Below are 22142 nucleotides of genomic sequence, written 5' to 3' on the forward strand. Positions count from 1 at the left end.
AATGCAGAACTTTCACAGCATCATCTTTTAGGATTTGAAATAGCTCCACTGGAATTCCATCACCTCCACTAGCTTTGTTCGGAGTGATGCTTCCTAAGGCCCACTTGACTTTGCAGTTCAGTCTGGCTCTAGATGAGTGAGCACACTGTCATGGTTATCTGGGTCATTAGGATCTTTTTTGTACAGTTCTTCTGTGTATTCTGCCACCTCTTCTTAATATCTTCTGCTTCTGTTAGGTCCATCCATATAGTTTCTGTCCTTTATGGAGCCCATCTTTGCATGAAATGTTCCCTTGGTATCTCTAATTTTCTTGAAGAGATCTCTAGTCTTTCCCATTCTATTGTTTTACTTTATTTTTTTGCATTGATCACTGAGGAAGGCTTTCTTATCTCTCCTTGCTAGTATTTGGAACTCTTCATTCAGATGCTTATATCTTTCGTTTTCTCCTTTGCCTTTCACTTCTCTTCTTTTCCTGACAATAGAAGATAAATAAAATATGGTACATCCACATCTGTTAAAATGGCCTTGTATGCACTTATGTGTCTATGATCAAGGAGAGATTGCTTCTTGTTTATTAGGTCAAAAGAGCAGGTTACAGTATAGTTGGAACACATCTTTGTTAAAGGAAAAGAAGAAAGAGTAATAGAGCGTCATAGAATGATCTGGAAGGACACCAGCTAAGGGGTTATGCCAAGTGAGGCAGGGTGATGTATTCTGAAATGCTGCTGTGATGGGAGTGGTCCTGGGTGGTGATTAGCTGAGGGCACTTTATAATTAGCATCTCAGCACAGCAGCCAGCCTGCCTCAATCTAGAGTGTCCACGCTCTTTTCTCACCCTTTCTCAATTTGTTTTGAGTTCCTTCATACATCTGCTGAACTCCTGAAATACACAGAGTTGTCTCTCTGGTCTCATTTTTTTTTTTTTAGAAATATCTTCACTTCCTATTATTAAAAAATGAACACAGTAAGTCCCCTGCATACGAACCTGCAACTTGCAAACTTTCAAAGATGTGACCTGTGTTCACATGCCGGGTCGTGAGAGTCATTCACGTGTCTGGTGTGTATATTGTCATGTGCGTGCGTCTTCTGCAAGTCGCTGTGCTTTTGTGTACCTTTCTGTACAGGATTATATAGAGTACCTCTGCACGTATCTTTAGTTCAATTCCAAGATGTCCATGAGCAATCGTAAAGGCAGCAGTGATGTAACTGGTACTACTGTACTTTTCAAGGTACTGTACTCTAAGATTAAAAATGTTTTTTTATTTTTTTGTGTGTGTTTTATGTAAAATGTATTTTATGTGAAAAGTATTGTAAGCCTTTACAACAGTAAAGCTGTTGCTGTTGCTTAGTCACTAAGTTGCGTCTGACTCTTTTTCGACCCCATGATCTATAGCCCGCCAGGCTCCTCTGTCCATGGGATTCTCCAGGCAAGAATACTGGAGTGGGTAGCCATTCCCTTCTCCAGGGGATCTTCCCGACCCAGGGATCGAACCTCCATCTCCTGCATTGCAGGCAGATTCTTTACCTCTGAGCCACCAGGGAAGCCCCATTACAGTAAAATACTGTAAAGTAAATTACTATTTAGTTAAGTACTGTGTATAATTGGGTACCTAGGCTAACTTTGTTGGAGTTACAAACGCACTCTTGGGACATAACATATTCATATATGAGTGTCTTACTGTACAAGAACCCTAGGTCTGAGATGGGACTTATGACGACATCTTCAGTTCAGTCCATAACATGGTATTGCCTGACACAGGAAGGTGGAGGATGAGACGGATGGAAAACTTAAAAAAAAAGGGAAGAATTGGGAGTGCATGTACATCTTTCATGGCCGTGTTTGCTGCATGACCCCCTCCTGGGACAGGGTCGGAAGTCCGTCCTCATCTCCTAAGACTTCCAGCACGGAGCCGTGACTATGATGGACACATGAGCACTTTTCAAGCCCAAGTCCGACCTGGTCACCGTGCTCTCTTCTCTAGAGCGTCCCGAATCCCACCAGAGAAAAGCCAAAGTCCGTGTCGGAGGCTCTGTGTCCCTCCCGCCGGAGGTCCTCCCCTCCTAGACCTGCACGGCCATCCCTGCCACGCCACCTCCTCAGAGCCCCGCCCCGCACACCCTCAGCCCCTGTCTCATCCAGGTTTCCTCCGGAGAGCTCTGAGAGCTTTCTCTCTCTAGAGCTGGGACAATGCCTTGCGTGGAAGAGGTACTCCTCAGAGGTGTATGGAGTGAACCGGATGAGGGTACAGGGTGCCCCGTCCAGGTCTGTCCTGCATCTATAACACTCCTTCACCTCCATCACCCTTATTTGAAATACTTTCTGGGCTCCCCAGGCTCTGGGAATAATACTTACCTTTTTAGCCTGATCCTCAAATTCACCTGCCCTCAGTCTGAGGTCTTGTCACTTCCTGCTCCCCTCTGCCCCCACTGCCAGGAGTCCCTGCTTCCTGAGCATCCCTTTGCTGTGTCTGCCTGCCACGGCTCTTGACTTCTCAGAGTTGTGTGCTTTTAAAGCTTTTATTTGCTTTAAGATTACATCAAAGGGGACTTCCCTGATGGTCCAGTGGTTAAGAATCTGCCTGCCGGTGCAGGGGACCCAGGTTCGATCACTGGTCTGAGAAGATTCTATATAAGGTGGGGCAACTAAATCCACGTGCTGCAACTGCTGAAGCCTGCACGCCCTAGAGCCTGGACTCTGCAGCTAGAGAAGCCGCTGCAGTGAGAAGCCCCTGCACCACGGTTAGAGAGAGGCCCTTGCTCGCTGCAACTAGAGAAAGCCTGAGCACAGCAGCGAAGACCTGTGCAGCCAAAAATTTTAAAATTAATTAACAACAACAACGAAAGATTGCATCAGGGAGTGCTTCCTCCAGGAAGCCTCCCCAGATACCGTGACCCTTGGTGAGCTGTCCGTCCATCCCTGCTGCCCTGGAATAACCCCTCTGACTCCCTCCAGGTGGTGCTCCGTGCAGCGGCCAGCACCAGCCTCTTTCTGAGTCTGTATTTTCTCTCCCACTGTGATTGAGCTTTCTCAGTCCTCGTTGCCTTGCCTCCAAAGGGACTGATCTAATATTTCTGATGATGGTAGATTATTCTTTTTTAACTTATATTTTTCTAAGCTGCTCTGGGACCTTCTTCCTTTGTCCATCCTCAGGATCACCTTAATAAGGATTGATAAGAGTTTTCTGTAATCTGGATATTTTCATCCTGTTGTGTGTGTGCATGCTCCGTCTTGTCCAATTCTTTGCGACCCCCTGGACTGTAGGCCAGTAGACTAGATTCTCCAGGCAAAGTTACTGGAGCGGGTTGCCATTTCCTACTCCAGGGGATCTTTCCAACCCAGGGATCGAACCTACGTCTCTTGCATCTCCTGCCTTGGCAAGCAGGTTCTTTACCACGGATGCCACCTGGGAACTGGGCTAGAAAACCTGCCTCATATGTGGAACTGAAGGAAAGTACCACATGGTGTGGACACGTGGTAGTGCTGGTAACTGGCCAGGCTCTGTTACCAAGCCTTCTGGGGTCCAGTCCCAGGCCTGCCCCTCTTGCTGGCTGTGTGACTGGGGCCTCATGATCTCCCTGTCTGTGTGTCAAACATTTCCATCCAGGAGTGGTACCCTCTGCAGGGGGCGTGGAATAGTCTGTGCAAAGCTCACTAGAGGCCATGGCACATGGTGAACTCACTCTCTGAGGCCATGGCACATGGTGAACTCCCAGATGACAGCTGCTGTTAATGTTCTGCTATGAAACTGGATTATGCTGTTGATGAATGGGGTTCTTTTCCTGTGATGCATTGTGACCTTCCTCCTGGGTCAGTGAACATGCATCTGTATGGCACTTCCTCAGCCCTCTCGCAGTACTGACATCTCCGCCCCATGTCTGTCACAGCTGACCTTGATTGATCTGGTCATCTATGCGTCCCTGGAAGCTGTTAACATCCGAGGAGTTCGATGGTCAAGGGCCTTGAGGCCAGTCTTCCTCATTAACTTCCCTGAAAGTCGTCAGGTAAGGATATGATTTAGGATACACAAGAGGGTGGTTTTTTTTTTTTTGGGGGGGGAAGTGTACTTGAATTATAGAGTTGTGTTAATTGTTGCTGTACAATAAAGTGACTCAAAAAAAAAAGTGACTCAGTTACACATTTATATGTACATTCTTTTTCGTGTTCTTTTCCACCATGGGTAGGGTGTGAGCACAGCTATCATGTGATACTGAGTATAATTCCTTATATGCAGTAGGGCCTTGTTTATCCATTCTCCGCACACCAGTTTGGCTTCCCTGGAGGCTCAGTGGTAAAGAATCCCCCTGCCAATGCAGGAGACGTGGGTTAGATCCCTGGTTTGGCAACATCCCCTGGAAAAGGAAATGGCAACCCACTCCAATATTCTTGCCTGGGAAATCCCTTGAACACAGGAGCCTGGGGGGCTACTGTCCATGGGGTTGCAAAAGAGTCGGATACGACTTCGCGACTAAAACTTCAACATATCCCAGTCTGCATCTGCTAAGCGAGTGGGGTTCTGTTTTAGCAGAAAATTCGCTGATTGTGTGTAAATGAAACAAAGCTTTGTCTTCACAGATCCGGAGGGCTTTCCGAAGCATCCGGAACACGCTGCCCGACATCCTCTGCGTGTCCCTCCTGCTCCTCTTCAGTATGACGATTTTCTCCCTCCTGGCCTTGAAGCTTTTCGGGGACAGGTGAGCAGGCTACTCCGGAGCTTGCTGCCAGAGATCTCTCCCGTGTGTGTGTTCAGCCTGCCGGTGCCAGAATCGGTCGGCAGTGGCTGTCTTCCCCGTTCAGACCCTGCAGGAGGGCTCCAGCAAGGGGAAAAGGGTGTCGGAAATCACAGCTTCATTTATGTCTGTGGGCTTTTTTTCACTCTGTGTCATTGATTCCTCTTTAGGGATCTCAGAACGGTGGAAGGGTCGCCGTACTTCACCAACATCCTGGACATAGCGTTTGAGCTCTATGTGCTGGTCACCACTGCAAACAGCCCTGATGTCATGTACGTGAGTCACCAGTTCATATCCACTGACATCTGTTATATAACAGAATCCACTTGCTTAAAAGCCACTGTAGGAGAAAAAAATGGCGATTTTCTGTTTATTCATATTTGTTGTAAAATTTTTATACAGTATTTTTTTTTTTTTTTGGCCACACCATGAGGCATGCAGGGCCTTATTTCTCCCACCAGGGCTCCCTCACCCTCAGGGGAAGTCCCTATGTAAATTTAGATTTAAATAGAGAGGGTAGGTTAGTGCCAACACTTGGCACTCTTCAAAAATTTTATGAGGGACTTCCCCTGCAGTCCAGTGGCTAAGACTCTGAGCTTCCTTTGCAGGGGGCGCTGGTTTGATCCCTGGTTGGGGAGCTAAGATCCTGCATGCTGAACAACATGGCCAAAATGAAAAAAAAAAAAAAGGTTAAATTAAAACTAAATTTAGATGACCTTTAAAAAAAAACCAAAAGCAACAGGAGACATCTCTGGAGACATCACTTAAGTGTTTGAACTCAACTCTGCTCTGGAATGTTCTTTGAGTCTTGAGTTGAAACACCTAAGCCATTTTCATAAAGGAACCACAGCTTTCTCCTAAGCATTGATGTGGTTTTCTGGCTAAATGAAACAGGAAAGAAATGTAAAGGTTAGGAGTTGTCCTCTCCCCCAGTGCCAATTCTCCACACGTGTGGACATTATTTAGGAGAAAAAATCAGGCTTTTTTTTTCCCCCTAATATCCTGTGTATTATGGATTTGCCTTGTTTGTGGAGGTAAGATTATTCAACAGTGCCCCCTGAGTAGATGACTCCTGGGTCCTAGAGTGTGGCTGGAGCTCTAACTGCGAATGTCCGCTGTTGGGGAAGGGCGGGCTTCCTGTTGTCTAGTTGTGTTTAGGACCGTTGTGTCAACTTGTCCTGGGTTCCTGCTCACTCCGAGGCGTGTCTCTAGCAAAAAGTGAGCGAGGTGAAGCTCCTGGCCCTCCTGTTTTTTCTTGGCTCTTTCCCTCGGCGGACTCCCTCCGTGTCCCCTGCTGTACAAAACCCAGTTTCCATGAACGGGGGTGTGAGCAAGCATCCTGATCGATGCCTTTTGTCCCGGCGCTGTTATTTTTTTAAATTACTTTTTATTTATTTTCGGTTATGCTGGGTCTTGGTTGCTGCACTGGGGCTTTCTCTGGTTGTGGCGAGTGGGGTCTGCTCTTCACTGTGGGACGTGGGCTTCTCATCGTGGTGATTCCTCCTGTTGCGGAGCGCTGGCTCTAGCCTCACGGCTTCAGCAGTCTCAGCACACGGCCTTGGTTGTTGTCCTCCACAGGTTTAGTTGCGCTGTAGCGTATGGAATCTTCCTGGGCCAGGGATCGAACCCGTGTGCCCTGCATTGCCAGGCGGATTCCTATCCATTGTGCTTCCAGGGAAGGGCCCAGTGCCATTATTAAGGGTACTTCTTTCATTCTTATAGTCTGAATGTGGATAGAAAACTATCTGCCTTCCCCGCATCCTGGCAAGGCATTCTAGTGTCCCTGAAAAGCCTTGAGTGTAAACCCAGGTCACACTTCAGATTCTTCCTATAATTCTGGGCAAGTGGATCTCCTTTCTGGGCTTGGATTTTCTCATTGGGAAGGGAGGGAGTGGGATGGGGGCATTTCCCAGATCTTGCCTGCTCTGGAAGTTGGCACCTCTCTAAGGCACTAAGAACTTCAGAAGGCAGGTCTGGAGTGAGACATTTAGCATGAAGCATGGTGATGGCTTTGAGGCCCCATTGCACTGTCTGGGGGAGACTTAGACTGAGACAAGGTTTTCCTCGCCCCATGCACGTGGACTGTCCATGTGGGATGTCACCTATGGTCAGCCTTCTATGCACTGTGGACCTAGGGCACGGAAAACCATGAGAGATGGTTTTTTCCTTCTAGGATGCCTGCCTACGAGCTCAACTGGTGGTATTCTCTGTACTTCATAGCCTACGTCATCATCAACACCTACATCTTCATGTCCGTCTTCCTGGCTGTTGTCTACAACAACTACAGGAAGCACTTGAAGGTAAGACGCCTGAGCTGGGGGCCAGCGGGGGCCAGGCACCTGGCTGGGGCGGGAGCAGGGAGGCCACAGGAAGCACGAAGGTAAGACGCCTGAGCTGGGGGTCCAGCGGGGGTCCGGCACCTGGCTGGGGCGGGAGCTGGGAGGCCACAGGAAGCACTTGAAGGTAAGACGCCTGAGCTGGGGGTCCAGTGGGGGTCCGGCACCTGGCTGGGGTGGGAACTGGGAGGCTAGCCTGTGCACTTGCTAACTTGAACGTGCTCATTTTCCTTTTGCTTTGATGAATCTGAAGATTCACTTGCCTTGCTGAACTCTGCTGGGCCAGGTGGCTCTTTGTCAGTCTGGTGTGGCTCTGACGGTGTGTCCCAGCTTCAGGGCAGATCCCGGATTTGCTCCTTACTCTTTTTTTGTCTCTTTTTGACTGGGCCACTTGGCATGTGAGATCCTGGTTCCCGACCAGGGATTGAACCCTGTAGTGGAAGTGCAGAGTCTTAACCCCCCGACCACCGGGGAGGTGCCCTGTCCCTCACTCTTAATGCATCTGGTTGTCTATGGCTCCTTGAAATCTTTTCTTCTTTATTTTAGTGTTTTTATGGACTTAGTTTTAAATTTTTATTGAGTATTAAAATAAAATCTTTATTTTAGTGTTTTCATTTTTAGATTTTTAGTTGATTTACAATGTTGCCTTAGTTTCAGGTGTACAGCAGAGTGATTCAGTTGTACATATACATATATCCACTCTGTTTTAGATTCTTTTCCCATACAGGCCGTTACAGAGTGCTGAGCAGAGTTCCTGTGCTATACAGTAGGTGTATTTCATTATCTATTTTATATATAGTAGTGAAAAGTGATTTCACTTTCACGCATTGGAGAAGGAAATGGCAACCCACTCCAGTACTCTTGCCTGGAGAATCCCAGGGACGGTGGGGCCTGGTGGGCTACCGTCTATGGGGTCACACAGAGTCGGACACGACTGAAGGGACTTAGCAGCAGCAGCAGCAGCAGTGAAAAGTGAAAGTGAAGTTGCTCAGTCATGTCTGACTCTTTGCGACCCCGTGGTCTGTAGCCTACCAGGCTCCTCTGTCCATGGGATTTTCCAGGCAACAGTACTGGAGTGGGTTGCCATTTCCTTCTCCAGGGGATCTTCCCACCCCAGGGATCGAACCCGGGTCTCCCGCATTGTAGACAGACGCTTTTCCATCTGAGCTGCCGGGGAAGTCCAGCTGTATATAGTAGTGGGCATATGTTAATCCCCGTCTTCCCATTCATCCCTCCCTGGCCTTCCTCGCTGGTAACCATCCCTGTCTTCCATATCTGTGACTCTATTTCTGTTTCGTAAATAAGCTCATTTTTACTATTTTTTTTAGATTTCCCATATAAGCAATATCATATGATATTTGTCCTTTTCTGTCTGACTTACTTCATACGAAGCATGAAGGAGCCAAAGCTGATGAAGACATAGCTGCACCCGTTAAGAATTTAAGGTCTTTAAATAATAAATGCTAGAGAGGGTGTTTGGAAAAGACCCCGATGCTGGGAGGGATTGGGGGCAGGAGGAGAAGGGGACGACCGAGGATGAGATGGCTGGATGGCATCACGGACTCGATGGACATGAGTCTGAGTGAACTCCAGGAGGTGGTGATGGACAGGGAGGCCTGGCGTGCTGCGATTCAGGGGGTCGCAAAGAGTCGGACACGACTGAGCGACTGAACTGAACTGAGAGAGGGTGTGGAGAAAAGGGAGCCCTCCTACATGCTGATGCGAGTGTAAACTGGCGTAGCCACTATGGAAAACAGTGCAGAGGTTCCTTAAAAAACTAAAAATAGAGTTACCTTATGATCCAGCAATCCCCCTCCTGGATGTATATTCAGAAAAACTAATTCAGAAAGATAGCTGTACTCCCATGTTCATTGCAGCAGTATTCACAACAGCCAAGTCATGGAAGCAAGCTAGATGTCCATCAGCAGGAGAGCGGATAAACAAAAAGTGGTGCATATTTACAGTAGAGTGTAAAGAGAATGAAGGGAGCCATTCGCAGCAACACGGGGGGAACTCGAGACGGTCCTGCTAAGTGAAGTCAGCCAGAAAGAGAAAGACAAGCATCATATGATGTCACAGATACGCGGAATCTGAAATATTATACCAATTAGCTCATTTACAGAAAAGAAATAGACTCACAGGTATAGAAAACAGAGTTGTGATTACTAAAGGGGAAAAGCAGGGAGGGGTCTATTCAGCTAGTTCAGTTCAGTTGCTCAGTCGTGTCTGACTCTTTGCGACCCCATGGACTGCAGCACGCCAGGCCTCCCCGTCCATCACCAACTCCCAGAGTTTACTCAAACTCATGTCCATTGAGTCGGTGATGCCATCCAACCATCTCATCCTCTGGTGTCCCCTTCTCCTCCTGCTCTCAATCCTTCCCAGAATCAGGGTCTTTTCAAATGAGTCAGCTCTTCGCATCAGGTGGCCAAAGTATTGGAGTTTCAGCTTCAGCATCAGTCCTTCCAATGAACACCCAGGACTGATTTCCTTTAGGATGGACTGGTTGGATCTCCAAGGGACTCTCAAGAGTCTTCTCCAACACCACAGTTCAAAAGCATCAATTCTTCGGCGCCCAGCTTTCTTTATGGTCCAACTCTCACATCCATACATGACCACTGGAAAGACCATAGCCTTGACTAAATGAACCTTTGTTGACAAAGTAATGTCTCTGCTTTTCAATATGCTGTCTAGGTTGGTCATAACTTTCCTTCCAAGGAGTAAGTGTCTTTTAATTTCACAGCTGCAGTCACCATCTGCAGTGATTTTGGAGCCCCCCAAAATAAAGTCTGACACTGTTTCCCTTGTTTCCGCATCTATTTGCCATGAAGTGATGGGAGCAGATGCCATGATCTTCGTTTTTTGAATGTTGAGTTTTAAGCCAGCTTTTTCACTCTCTTCTTTCACTTTCATCAAGAGGCTCTTAAATTCTTCTTTGCTTTCTGCCATAAGGGTGGTGTCATCTTCATATCTGAGGTTATTGATATTTCTCCTGGCAATCTTGATTCCAGCTTGTGCTTCATCCAGCCCAGCGTTTCTCTTGATGTACTCTGCATATAAGTTAAATAAGCAGTGTGACAATATACAGCCTTGACGTACTCCTTTTCCTATTTGGAACCAATCTGTTGTTCCGTGTCCAGTTCTAACTGTTGCTTCCTGACCTGCATTCAGGTTTCTCAAGGGGCAGGTCAGGTGGTCTGGTATTCCCATCTCTTTCAGAATTTTCCACAGTTTATTGTGATCCACACAGTCAAAGGCTTTGGCATAGTCAATAAAGCAGAAGTAGATGTTTTTCTGGAACTCTCTTGCTTTTTCCATGATCCAGCGGATGTTGGCAATTTGATCTCTGGTTCCTCTGCCTTTTCTAAAACCAGCTTGAACATCTGGAAGTTCATGTTTCACATACTGCTGAAGTCTGGCTTGGAGAATTTTGAGCATTACTTTACTCAAAGTAAAGAGATGAGTGCAATTCTGTGAGAGTTCTTTGGCATTGCCTTTCTTTGGGATTAGAATGAAAACTGAACTTTTCCAGTCCTGTGGCCACTGCTGAGTTTTCCAAATTTGCTGGCATATTGAGTGCAGCACTTCCACAGCATCATCTTTTAGGATTTGAAACAGCTCAACGGGAATTCCATCACCTCCACTAGCTTTGTTCTGAGTGATGCTTCCTAAGGCCCACTTGACTTCACATTCCAGGATGTCTGGCTCTAGGTTAGTGTTCACACCATCATGATTATCTTGGTCGTGAAGATCTCTTTTGTACAGTTCTTCTGTGTATTCTTGCCGCCTCTTCTTAATATCTTCTGCTTCTGTTAGGTCCGTACCATTCCTGTCCTTTATGGAGCCCATCTTTGCATGAAATGTTCCCTTGGTATCTCTAATTTTCTTGAAGAGATCTCTAGTCTCTCCCATTCTATTGTTTTCCTCTATTTCTTTGCATTGATCACTGAGGAAGGCTTCTTATCTCCTCTTGCTATTCTTTGGAACTCTGCATTCAGATGGGTATATATTTCCTTTTCTCCTTTGCCTTTTGCTTCTCTTCTTTTTATAGATGTTTGTAAGGCCTCCTCAGACAACCATTTTGCCTTTTTTGCATTTCTTTTTCTTGGGGATGGTCTTGATCCCTGCCTCCTGTACAATGTCACAAACCTCCATCCATAGTTCTTCATGCACTCTGTCAGTCAGATCGAATCCCTTGAATCTGCTTGTCACTTCTACTGTATAGTCATAAGGGATTTGATTTAGGTCATACCTGAATGGTCTAGTGTTTTTCCCCACTTTGTTCAATTTAAGTCTGAATTTCGCAATAAGGAGTTCATGATTGGAGCCACGTGTGTGTGTGTGTATGTGTGTGTGTACATATATGCAACTGTGTGTGCTGAGTTGCTTCAGATTAACTCAGTGTGACCCTATGCATTGTAGCCCCCCCGGCTCCTCTGTTCATGGGGATTCGCCAGTCAGGAATACTGGAGTGGCTTCCCATGCCCTCCTTCAGGGGATCTTCCCGACCCAGGGATCAAAGCTGCATCTCTTGTCTCCTGTATTAGCAGGCGGATTCTTTACCACTAGTGCTGCCTTGGAAGCCCTATCTATCTTCCCTGTCTATCTATATATAATTGAATCGCTTTGCTGTACACCTGAAACGAACACGACATTGTAAATCAACTATGCTCAATTTGAAAAAGAGAGTTTCTGGTCTAGCTATGTTATCAGCTTACAGGGGGCAGTAGGGATGGGCGTCACATGGCCCATTATAACATGAAGAGGGCTTCTCCTCTTCTGGAAGATTCTCTGTGCACAGTCAGGCTTCATGGCAGCCCTGGACCCCTTCCTTCCAGGCCACTTCCAGCCTCATTTCACTCCGCTGCTCCCCCGCCCCCCCGTGTCTTCATCGACTTAATGGCAGATCTGGCTTCTCCCTCCTGGCGGCTCCCTCCCTCTCAGCAGCACGCCTCATCTCCTTCCTTTCTGGCATCTGCCTCCTGGGCAGAGCGGAGTGTGGGCCTGTCTGCTCCCTGCTACCTTGTTTCTCGGTGTTCTGATTGTCCTTCATGCGTTTGTTCACTTGCACGTGGTTAGTGGAGTTGTGTTTCTTCAGACACTGGGTGGTTGCCCATATCTGGAGCGGGGAAGGGATTTTGTACCTTGCGATTTAACAGACTCATCAGTGACTTCTCTCTGCGATTCCTCCTGTGGCATGAGTTCCTGGGTTGCTATTGTTGTAAACCCAGGAGCAGGAAATATTAGGAGTCTTCATTAGGCATGGTGAGACCTTTACACATGGGTATCTCCTGCTCATCCAGAAAGGATACACGTGGTCCCCAGGACGCACTCATCTCAACTCTTCCATTACTGTGAAATGTTTAAGGCCAAGAAATGAGGCTTCCTTGAATCTTCCTCTTAAAAAAAAAATGCACACACTTCTGGTTTTTTTTTTTTTTCAAGAATGAGATCCACACGCTGGCATACCTGAAACGTCACAAAATGACAGAAGCTTTCAACATCCTGAAAGTCAAGGTGGGCACAGAGTTTGTGGTGAAGGAGGCCCGGTGGAGGCGGCTGGTCAAGGTGGTAGCACCAGGTATCAGCAGTTCCCACCTGGAGCTCCTGTTGAGGATCTCCGACGAGGGACAGACGGGGCACGTGGGTAAGAAGCCTCAGTGAGAAGTGGGGGGATGGGATGTTTTTTCATTTTCTTTTTAAAAAAGCTGTGTATTTATCTGGCTGAGTCCCATCTTGGTTGGGACACATGGGGGGATGGGATGTTGTTTTCGTTTTCTTTTTTAAAAAGCTGTGCATTTATCTGACTGAGTCCCGTCTTGGTTGGGACACATGGGTTTCTTTCTAGCTGTAGCATGTGGGCTTAGTCGCCTGTGGGTCTTAGTTCCCTGATCGGGGATCAAACCCTCAGCCCCTGCAGTGGGAGGCAAGCTCCTAACCCCTGGGCCACCAGAGAAGTCCCTCATTTTCTCACGTTTGCAAATAGGGATGTGTATTGGCTGGCAGTGTTACAGTGGAACGAGGGTCCTGAGCTGCGACTGAGCGACTTCACTTTCCCTTTTCATTTTCATGCATTGGAGAAGGAAATGGCAACCCACTCCAGTGTTCTTGCCTGGAGAATCCTATGGATCGGGGAGCCTGGTAGGCTGCAGTCCATGGGGTCGCTAAAAGTCGGACGACTGAGCTACTTCATTTTCACTTTTCACTTTCATGCATTGGAGAAGGACATGGCAACACACTCCAGTGTTCTTGCCTGGAGAATCCCAGGGATGGGGGAGCCTGGTGGGCTGCAGTCCATGGGGTCATGAAGACAGGACTGAGGTGGCTTGGCGGTGGTGGCGGCAGCTGTGTTCTGACCAGGGTGCATGTTGTCAGCATGTGATGAGCCTTCCAGATGCCCTTTACCTTGTAACACGGTAAAGGTAATACCATTCCCTGTCTGGGATCCTGCTTTAAGGAGCACATCTAAAACATGGAAAACGGCTGTGCAAATAAACGCCTGAAGTGCATTTAGCATTTCCAAGTGAGAAGTTGGAAGTAACCTCCATTTTCATGTATAAGTGGCTGATAGTGATTTTCAGTAACGGTTGATACTGGTAGCATGCTTGCTGTGTGTGCCACTGTTGTGATTGTGTGTGATCGTCCCCAAACTCACTGAGGTGGGGGTCTTGTTATCCTCTTTTATCAGTATGGGAACTGAGCCTCAGGGAGGTCAAGTCATTTGCCCAGGGCCACACAGCTGCAGTGTGGCACAGGCTATCTAGACTCCACGGCCCCTGCCTTTTCCATTATTCTAAACTGCCCCAAATTCTAAGGGTCGCTTAACAGGAAATGTTGGTGACATCATCATCAAAAATGATCATGAAGGGACTTCCTTGGTGGGCCAGTGGCTATGACTCCACGCTTCCAAGGCAAGGGCCATGGGTTTGATCCCTGGTTGGGGAACTAACATCCCACATGCTGTGCAGTGTGGTCAGATAAATAAATACATTTTAAAAGATGCTTTTGAAAATGACCATAAAGATGAGGTAGCAATGGGGAAAGATATATGATGACTGCAGTACACCCCGACTTCAGTTCACCAGTTTCAGGAAGAGTCTAGGGGGAGACACATCCAAATGGAGTGGTAAGTCTGAGAGGATGTAAATTTACATGAGACAAGGAGTCTCAAACCAGTCCAGCAGAGCCAGGGCTTTATTAGGACTCGTTGCCTGTGTGAGAAGAAGGAACCAGTGGCAGTGATCCTCTGGAACTTATGAGAGTGTCCAGGGAAAAGAGGCAACTGTGTGGCAAGACACTGTTGAACGGGGAGTGCCAGCATCCTCCAGTGAGGGTTTTGGATCCCGGAGGCAAGGTCAGCAGGGTTTGACAGGCGTCTTTGCTGAGCCGTGGGCATGTGCCTTCAGCCACCCAACTCGATGGCTCAGAAGCCAGGCTTCTCAAACCCTGAAGAGTCGGCTTTGGTGGCCCTGTTAGCGATTGGCAGTGATACATTGTGGGTCCTCATGTCAGACTTAAGGTTCTGCTAATGATGGGGGGAGAGTGGCTGGGTAACCCTTGAAGCACCAAACTTTCCAAGGTCTTTGGAAAGTGCATGAAGCTTTAAAATTTCTAGCCCGCCATGGATCTGTATACTTGGGTAAAATACAGCAAAGATGAATGCCTAGAAAGGTGAAATTAAAAAAAAACATGTAAAATTCAAGTCCCAATTTTTCATTATTAAATTTTCCCACCTGGGTGGATATTTTTTTTCTTTTTAAGTTTTTTTGTCCACACTGTGCTGCATGTGGGATCTTAGTTTCACGACCTGGGATCGAACCTGCATCTTCTGCAATGCAAGGTAGATTCTTAACCACTGGACTGCCAGGGAAGTCCCTGCTCTTCTTATTAAGGGCACCAGTCATATGAGATCAGGGCCCACCCTAATGACCTCCTTTCTGCCTAATTACCTCGTCAGAGGCTCCATCTCCAAAATACAGGCACACTCGGAGGTGCTGGGAGCTAAGCGTTCAGCGTATTAAGTCTCAGGGGACACAGATCAGCCCATAACTCCTGTTTGGCTGGTTCTGGCCTTAGACTGTTGCCTTCTCTAGAACTTTCTTCTATCTCCGGTTTACCATCCCCCACGCCCTAGCACTGCTAATCTTCGAAAGCTTGTGTTGGATTTATAGCCTTAGGTTATCAAAACCTCCGACTTGAACATTTACTCAAAGCACAGCACTGCCGTGGTTCTGCTTTATCCACGGCTTTCGCCCTCACATGATGTGAGTCCAGCTGGTCTGAGGCTGCAAAGCTGCACCATGATGGCAGCCAGACCTCACCCAGGCAGTGCCCTGACTTTCTGATGCCCTGGGGAGATTCAGCAAAGGACATTGTGCGGCCTTCTGAGCAGGTGAGGGGGGCAAAGGAGGTCGGCAGATGCCTTTGAGACATACATACCCATGACCTTGGCAGCCATTGGTTGGTTCATGGCTGGAGTCAGCAGGCCTCGGTCCTCAGCTCTGAGCCCTGCTCAGTTTTTTGTTTTTAAACTTTTTATTTTGTACCGGGGTATAGCTGATTAACCATGTTGTGACAGTTTCAAGTGGACAGCAAAGGGACTCAGCCATCCATATACATGTATCCATTCTCCTCCAAACTCCCCTCCCATCCAGGTTGCCGCATAACGTCAAGCAGTGTTCCTGTCCTTATTCACTATGCATTTTAATTATAGCAATGTGTACATGTCTATCCCAAACTCCCTAACTATCCCTTCCCCCAATCTTTCCCTCTAGCAACGTTTGTTCTGTAAGTCTGAGTCTCTTTCTGTTTTATAAGTTGATTTGTATCATTTCTTTTTAGATTCTACAGGTAAGGGGTACCATATAATATTTCTCCCTCTCTGTCTGACTTACCTCACTCAGTATGACAGTCTCTAGGTCCATCCACCCATGTTGCTGCAAATGACATTATTTCATTCTTCTTAATGGCTGAAGCAATGGCAACCCACTCCAGTGCTCTTGCCTGGAAAATCCCATGGACGGAGGAGGCTGGTGGGCTGCAGTCCATGGGGTCTCGAAGAGTAGACATGACTGAGCGACTTCACTTTTGTTTTTCACTTTCATGCATTAGAGAAGGAAACGGCAACCCACTCTAGTGTTCTTGCCTGGAGAATCCCAGGGATGGGGGAGCCTGGTGCACTGCCGTCTGTGGGGTTGCACAGAGTCGGACACGACTGAAGTGACTTGGCGGCAGCAGCAGCAGCTGAGTAATCCACTGTATACATCCACCACATCGCCTTTGTCCATTCTTCTGTCCATGAACATTTAGGTTGTCCACGTCTTAGCTGTTGTAACCAATGCTGCAATGAGCACTGGGAGGCAGGTATCCTTTGGGATCATGTTTTTCTCCAGATTTTTGCCCAGAAAGCCCTGCTCAGTTTTGCCACCTGAGTCATGATCCTATCTGTAAATTAAATGAGACCAGGACTCATCTAGTTTGAAAAAAAGGAGTCCATCTGAGTCACAGATTTTATGAGTGCTCCATGGAAGTGGCAAGAAGGTGCCCATGAACTCATGGCTTAGCAGACTTCCCCAGTATTTTGCCTTTCACAAAACAGGGATGTCAATTTAAATACTGTTACCAGGGCAAACATGTCCTTAAGGAAGACAGCCAATTAGATTTGCTAAAATCTAGGGAGCGTAGGTTATCTTTTAGGGGAGATAGCAATTATTTCTGAGGGTGTGCAAAGACTCCTTTGGTTAACCAACACTTTCTTTTTTTAAAAATTTTTAAAGGTTTTTTTTGATATGGATCCTTTTTCTAAGTCTTCATAGAACTTGTTACAATATTGCTTCTGTTTGATGTTTGGCCTCAAGGCATGTGGGATCTTAGGCCCCCTCCAGGGATGGAACCCCAACTTCCTGCATTAAAAGGTGCCGTCTTAACCACTGGACCACCAGGGAAGTCCCTAAGCAACACTTTCAAAGACAGTTTTAATAACAGAAAGACAAACGGAATTTCGTACATCACTGTGGTCTCCACTCAGTACAAGCAGGGAGACCAGTAGTTCTGTGAGGCATGCTCGCTTTCTCCCTTGATCTATAACTATGGGCATGCGTGGTTTCCAAGGTTAAAGGCTGGAATTCCGTTAGTGCCAAAAGGGTTAGACTTAAATCTGGTGTTAAACTGAGAAAGGTGAAACTTATAGACATGGAAAGAAAAGAGCTGAATAGAACTGTTAACAGAGAGTATAGAGAATAGACTCACAACTAGAGTTGGCAGACTGTGATCCGCAGGCTGTATGTGGTCACTGCCCGTTTCTATAAACGCATTTTACTGGAACACAGCCAGGCTCATTCAGCTGGGTTTTGCTTATGGCTGCTCTCACGCTAAAGTGGCAGAATTGACAAGTTGAAAGGGGATCAGTTGGTCCACAAAACTTAACATATTTACTCTTTGCAGAAAAGAATTTGCTGACCCCTAATCTCCAACATATAGTACCAGAGGGGCACAAATTTCTTGACACAAAATTACCATAATTTGGATTCTCTTTGTCCTTTCTTGTTCTTTTTTTTTTTTAATGTTTATTTATTTATTTGGCCCTGCTGGGTCTTAGATGGAGCATATGGAATCTTTAGTTGCAGCACATGGGATCTAGTTCCCTGACCTGGGATTGAACCCTGGCCCCCTGCACTGGGAGCACAGAGTCTTAGCCAGTGGACCACCAGGGAAGTCCTGTCCTTTCTTGTTCTACAGAATCTTCTGGATGAAAAGATGTGAGCCCAGTGACACTGATAGAGTCCCTGTTGGTTGAGGTTATTTGACGACTGAGGTTTTGGCTGGATTCTGTACACACACACGGAGTTTTATTTATTTATTTGACTTGTCAGGTCTTAGTTGCAGTACCTGGACTCTTTTTTTTTTTTGGTGTTTTCATCATTGCAGTTTATTCTTTTTTTAATATTTATTTATTTTATTTTTATTTTATTTATTTTTTTTACTTTACAATACTGTACTGGTTTTGCCATACATCAACATGAGTCCACCACGGGTGTACTTAAGTTCCCACTCCTGAACCCCCCTCTCACCTCCCTTCCCATACCATCTCTCTGGGTCGTCCCAGTGCATCAGCCCCAAGCATCCTGTATCCTGCATCAAACCTAGACTGGCGATTCGTTCCTTATATGATATTATACATGTTTCAATGCCATTCTCCCAAATCATCCCACCCTCTCCCTCTCCCACAGAGTCCAAAAGTCTGTTCTATACATCTGTGTCGCTTTTGCTGTCTCGCATACAGGGTCATCATTGCCATCTTTCTAAATTCCATATATATGTGTTAGTATACTGTATTGGTGTTTTTCTTTCTGGCTTACTTCACTCTATAATTGGCTCCAGTTTCATCCACCTCATTAGAACTGATTCAAATGCATTCTTTTTAATGGCTGAGTAATACTCCATTGTGTATATGTACCACAGCTTTCTTATCCATTGGTCTGCTGATGGACATCTAGGTTGCTTCCATGTCCTGGTTATTATAAATGGTGCTGCGATGAACATTGGGGTACATGTGTCTCTTTTAATTCTGGTTTCCTCGGTGTGTATGCCCAGCAGTGGGATTGCTGGGTCATAAGGCAGTTCTATTTCCAGTTTTTTAAGGAATCTCCACACTGTTCTCCACAGTGGACTCTATAGTTGTGGCCTTCGAACTCTTAGTTGCAGCGTGTGGGATCGAGCTCCCTCACCAGAGACTGAACCCCAGGCCCCTGCATTAGGACCTCAGAGCCTTAGCCACTCCCACCAGGGAAGTCCCTTGGCTGGATTCTTATCAGTAGGTTCCCTGGAACCCTATTTGCGGTTGTCATGTCAGTGTCTCCCTGCCCTCTGATGGTGGAGCTCACATAGCCCAAGTCTCTGAACTCAAGTTATCACATCAACTAATTTTCCCAGGCTGCCCTTCCCCCTGACTGGGTACTACATGCCTTTGGCTGTTAAGACAAATATATGTGTTTTGGTTCTAACTCTAAAGACCCAGAATCGAATCTAAGAATAAGATATCCTTAGATATCCTAAGATATCTAAGAATGCTTTCATCCACCTTGATGTTCTTAGGATCACTGAGTGTGTAGTGTTAATCTCTTAGTCATGTCCGATTCTTTGCAACCCCATGGACTATCGCCTGCCAGGCTCCTCTGTCCGTGGGATTCTCCAGGCGAGAACACCGAAATGGGTTGCCATTTCCTTCTCCAGGGGGTCTTCCCAACCCAGGGACTGAACCTGGATCTTCCATGTGCAGGCAGCTTCTTTACTGTGGCACTCCTAGAGAATATAGGCAACATGACTGTGGAGTATCACTCGGTGTTTCGTCTGACTCAGGCTGCTCACTCAGATGAGGCCATACTTTGAGCATGGCTGGGGCTTTCTCTTTGCCTGGGTGTTGATCGTCTTAAATTAATCATTATGGTGACATCTGTAGAGCCACGACTGGTTGTTTACTTCTGAAAACGTGGGGACCTGGCCATCATCTAGGCCTCTAACTGAGAAGCATTCTAGAATTTAAAACCTCTATCTCAGAACTTCCCTGGTGGTCCAGTGGCTAAGAATGTGTGCTCCCAAGGCTGGGGGCCTGCGTTCCATCCCTGGTCAGGCAACTAGATCCCATATGTCACAACCAAGAGCTTGCATGCCACAAGTAAAGGTCCCACATGCCACAACGAAGATAAAAGATCCTGCAGGTAAGACCCAGCACAGCCAAATGAATAAATATTTTTTTAAAAATACTTCTTTAAAAAAATTAAAAAAAAATCCATCCCACTCTTTAACAACTATCTTAGCTCTACCTGAATCTGTACCTGCAATTTACAACTTTCTTTAAAGCTTAACAAAGCCTTCAACTTGGTTTTCAAAAAAGCAGCAACACTCTTGTGTACAATCTGATTTCATCCATCGATGTGATGTTTCTTGAAGGTGTATGTAACCGGAGGTTCGTACATGAACAGTGGACTCCTGTTCGTGCAGCCCAGTGGACTCTTGGTCAGCAGCCCACATGCCTGGTCGGGGAGAGGCGCACGGGGTGATGTAGAATAGCCTGCTGGCCCTGGGCATCCAGCAGGTCCTGAGGGCGTTGGCTCAGCAGCTGGGCGGGTCCAGGCTCGTCAGGAAAGTGATCCCTGTGGGCCTCCCTGGTGGTCCAGTGGTTACGAATCCACCTGACCACGCAGGGGACACAGGCTCTATTCCTGGTCTGGGAAGATTCCAAGACTCATGCCAAGGGGTGCCTGAGCCCGTGTGCCACAACTACGAGCCCGTGCTCTGGAACCCATAGTCTGCAACAAGAGAAGCCGCTGCATCTAGAGAGCGGCCCCTGCTCGCTGCACCCCTGCTCGCCGCAACTAGAGAAAGCCTGCACAGCAGTGAAGACCCAGCGCAGCCAAGCATTCATTACCTAATTATTTTTAAAAAGAAAGTGATCACTGTGCTGTGGCCTGGGACGATGCGCCAGTGTGTTGTGGAGGCTGTGGGTCTGAGTGAGTCCCTGAGAAGGGGCAGAGAGGAGAGTGGGCCGAGAAAAGGGTAGGGGTTGAAGGGAAAGGGTTATACCTGCCTTGGAGGTTTTGAGGCTGGGATGGGGCATGGGATTGAGGCTGGAAACGCAGGTCAGGCAGATGTGGGCGGCAGCGACTGTCTTCACGGAGGAGGGACATGAGGAGGGAGGCAGGGAGGGAGGCGGTGGCGTCTGTGAACCAGCACATGCTTGGTCGGGCTGCTTTAGGCTGGCTCAGGGTCTGCGTGAGGACAGGCGGGAGGCGGGGCCACTCATTGGCCCCGTGGCCTTGGCCTTTGAGGCTTCAGGTCTTCATCTGTGAAATGCAGATCCAAGAGTGCTGTCTCGGTGTCACTGTTTGGACCTTAGTGTCACAGCGGCCCCGTATTGGGGGGTCGTCTTTTCATTGCAGACAAAATGAACTTTCTACGCTTGGCTGACCTCCTCAACATCCGGGTGGTCGCCATCAACATCAAGAAACACCCACTGGAAACTTGGATGCCTCGGGTATACCAGTCGTCCACAAGCCTCTTGGTCCAGAAGATGGTTCAACACAGGCAAGTGAGATGGGGCCAGTTTTCTCTCAAGTTGTTTTCAAAGTAATGGAATCAGTTAGTGCTTTCTGGACTGAATACATTTCACTACTGAAGCTATAAGTCACCCCCTGCTCGCTGTGTTTGTTTTTTCAGGGAGGCATGGAAAGGGTTTTGAACAGGCTGTGTTTAACCTTAGCCAGAGGCCAGGCTTTTAGATTTCGCTTCCTTTTTCAAATTTTTTTTTTTTTTTAATGCTCAAGAGCCACAGACTGGCTGTGTTTCCTGAGTCAGTGAAGCGAATCACTCTCTGATTTCAGAAAGTTCCAGCCCTATCAGAGTCATTAGGAAGTTGATGGCAAGTGTATTCTGACTCTGTAAAGTATGTGGTAGGAAGACATGAGTTAGCATCACTAGAATGACTGTTAAGAATGTCAGCTGAATCTTTTATTCTCAAGTAGATGGACTTGGTGAAAAGCAACTGATTGGAAAAGACCCTGATGCTGGGAAAGACTGAGGGCAGGAGGAGAATGGGGGGCAGACTGATGGTTGGATAGCATCATCGATACAGTGGACGTGAGTTTGAGTAAACTCCGGGAGATGGTGAAGCACAGGGAAGCCTGGAGTGCTGCAGTTCATGGGGTCGCAAAGAGTCAGACGTGACTGAACAGCACAATGGACTCCAGCAAGAGTCCTTTATCCTGGGTGGAGACCTTATTTTTACTACGTGTTGCCTGGAATACTCCTATCAGCAGAGATTCCCCCTCTTGCCGTCTTTGAATTTCTTGTCTCGTAAAAGTGAATGATGGGATGCCCCTGGTGGTCCAGTGGTTAAGACTCCACACTCACAGTGCAAGGGACCCGAGTTCTGTCCCTGGTGGGAACTAGATCCCACATGCCATGACTAAAGACCCCAAATGCTGCAAGAAAGATCTAAGATCCCACGTGCCACAGCTAAGACCTGTTGCAAATAAATATTTTTTTTTAAGAAAGTAAATGGTTCAGAAGTCCTTGAAAGTA

The 22142-nt window shown here is 47.1% G+C and overlaps 1 protein-coding gene across 1 annotated transcript in view; it reads left to right on the forward strand.

Annotated features, from left to right (window-relative positions):
* The window catches only part of LOC138092050 (two pore channel protein 2-like), a 56058-nt gene that overhangs the window by 18441 nt on the left and 15475 nt on the right, over positions 1 to 22142 (forward strand). The window contains exons 5-10 of the mRNA XM_068987938.1: positions 3886 to 4002; positions 4574 to 4692; positions 4899 to 5000; positions 6902 to 7028; positions 12510 to 12711; positions 21002 to 21146. Of these exons, the coding sequence (XP_068844039.1) occupies positions 3886 to 4002; positions 4574 to 4692; positions 4899 to 5000; positions 6902 to 7028; positions 12510 to 12711; positions 21002 to 21146 (812 nt within the window). The remainder of the gene's footprint in view (positions 1 to 3885; positions 4003 to 4573; positions 4693 to 4898; positions 5001 to 6901; positions 7029 to 12509; positions 12712 to 21001; positions 21147 to 22142) is intronic.

Source organism: Capricornis sumatraensis, chromosome 1 (genome assembly GCF_032405125.1).
Source record: "Capricornis sumatraensis isolate serow.1 chromosome 1, serow.2, whole genome shotgun sequence".
Lineage (NCBI taxonomy): Eukaryota > Metazoa > Chordata > Mammalia > Artiodactyla > Bovidae > Capricornis > Capricornis sumatraensis.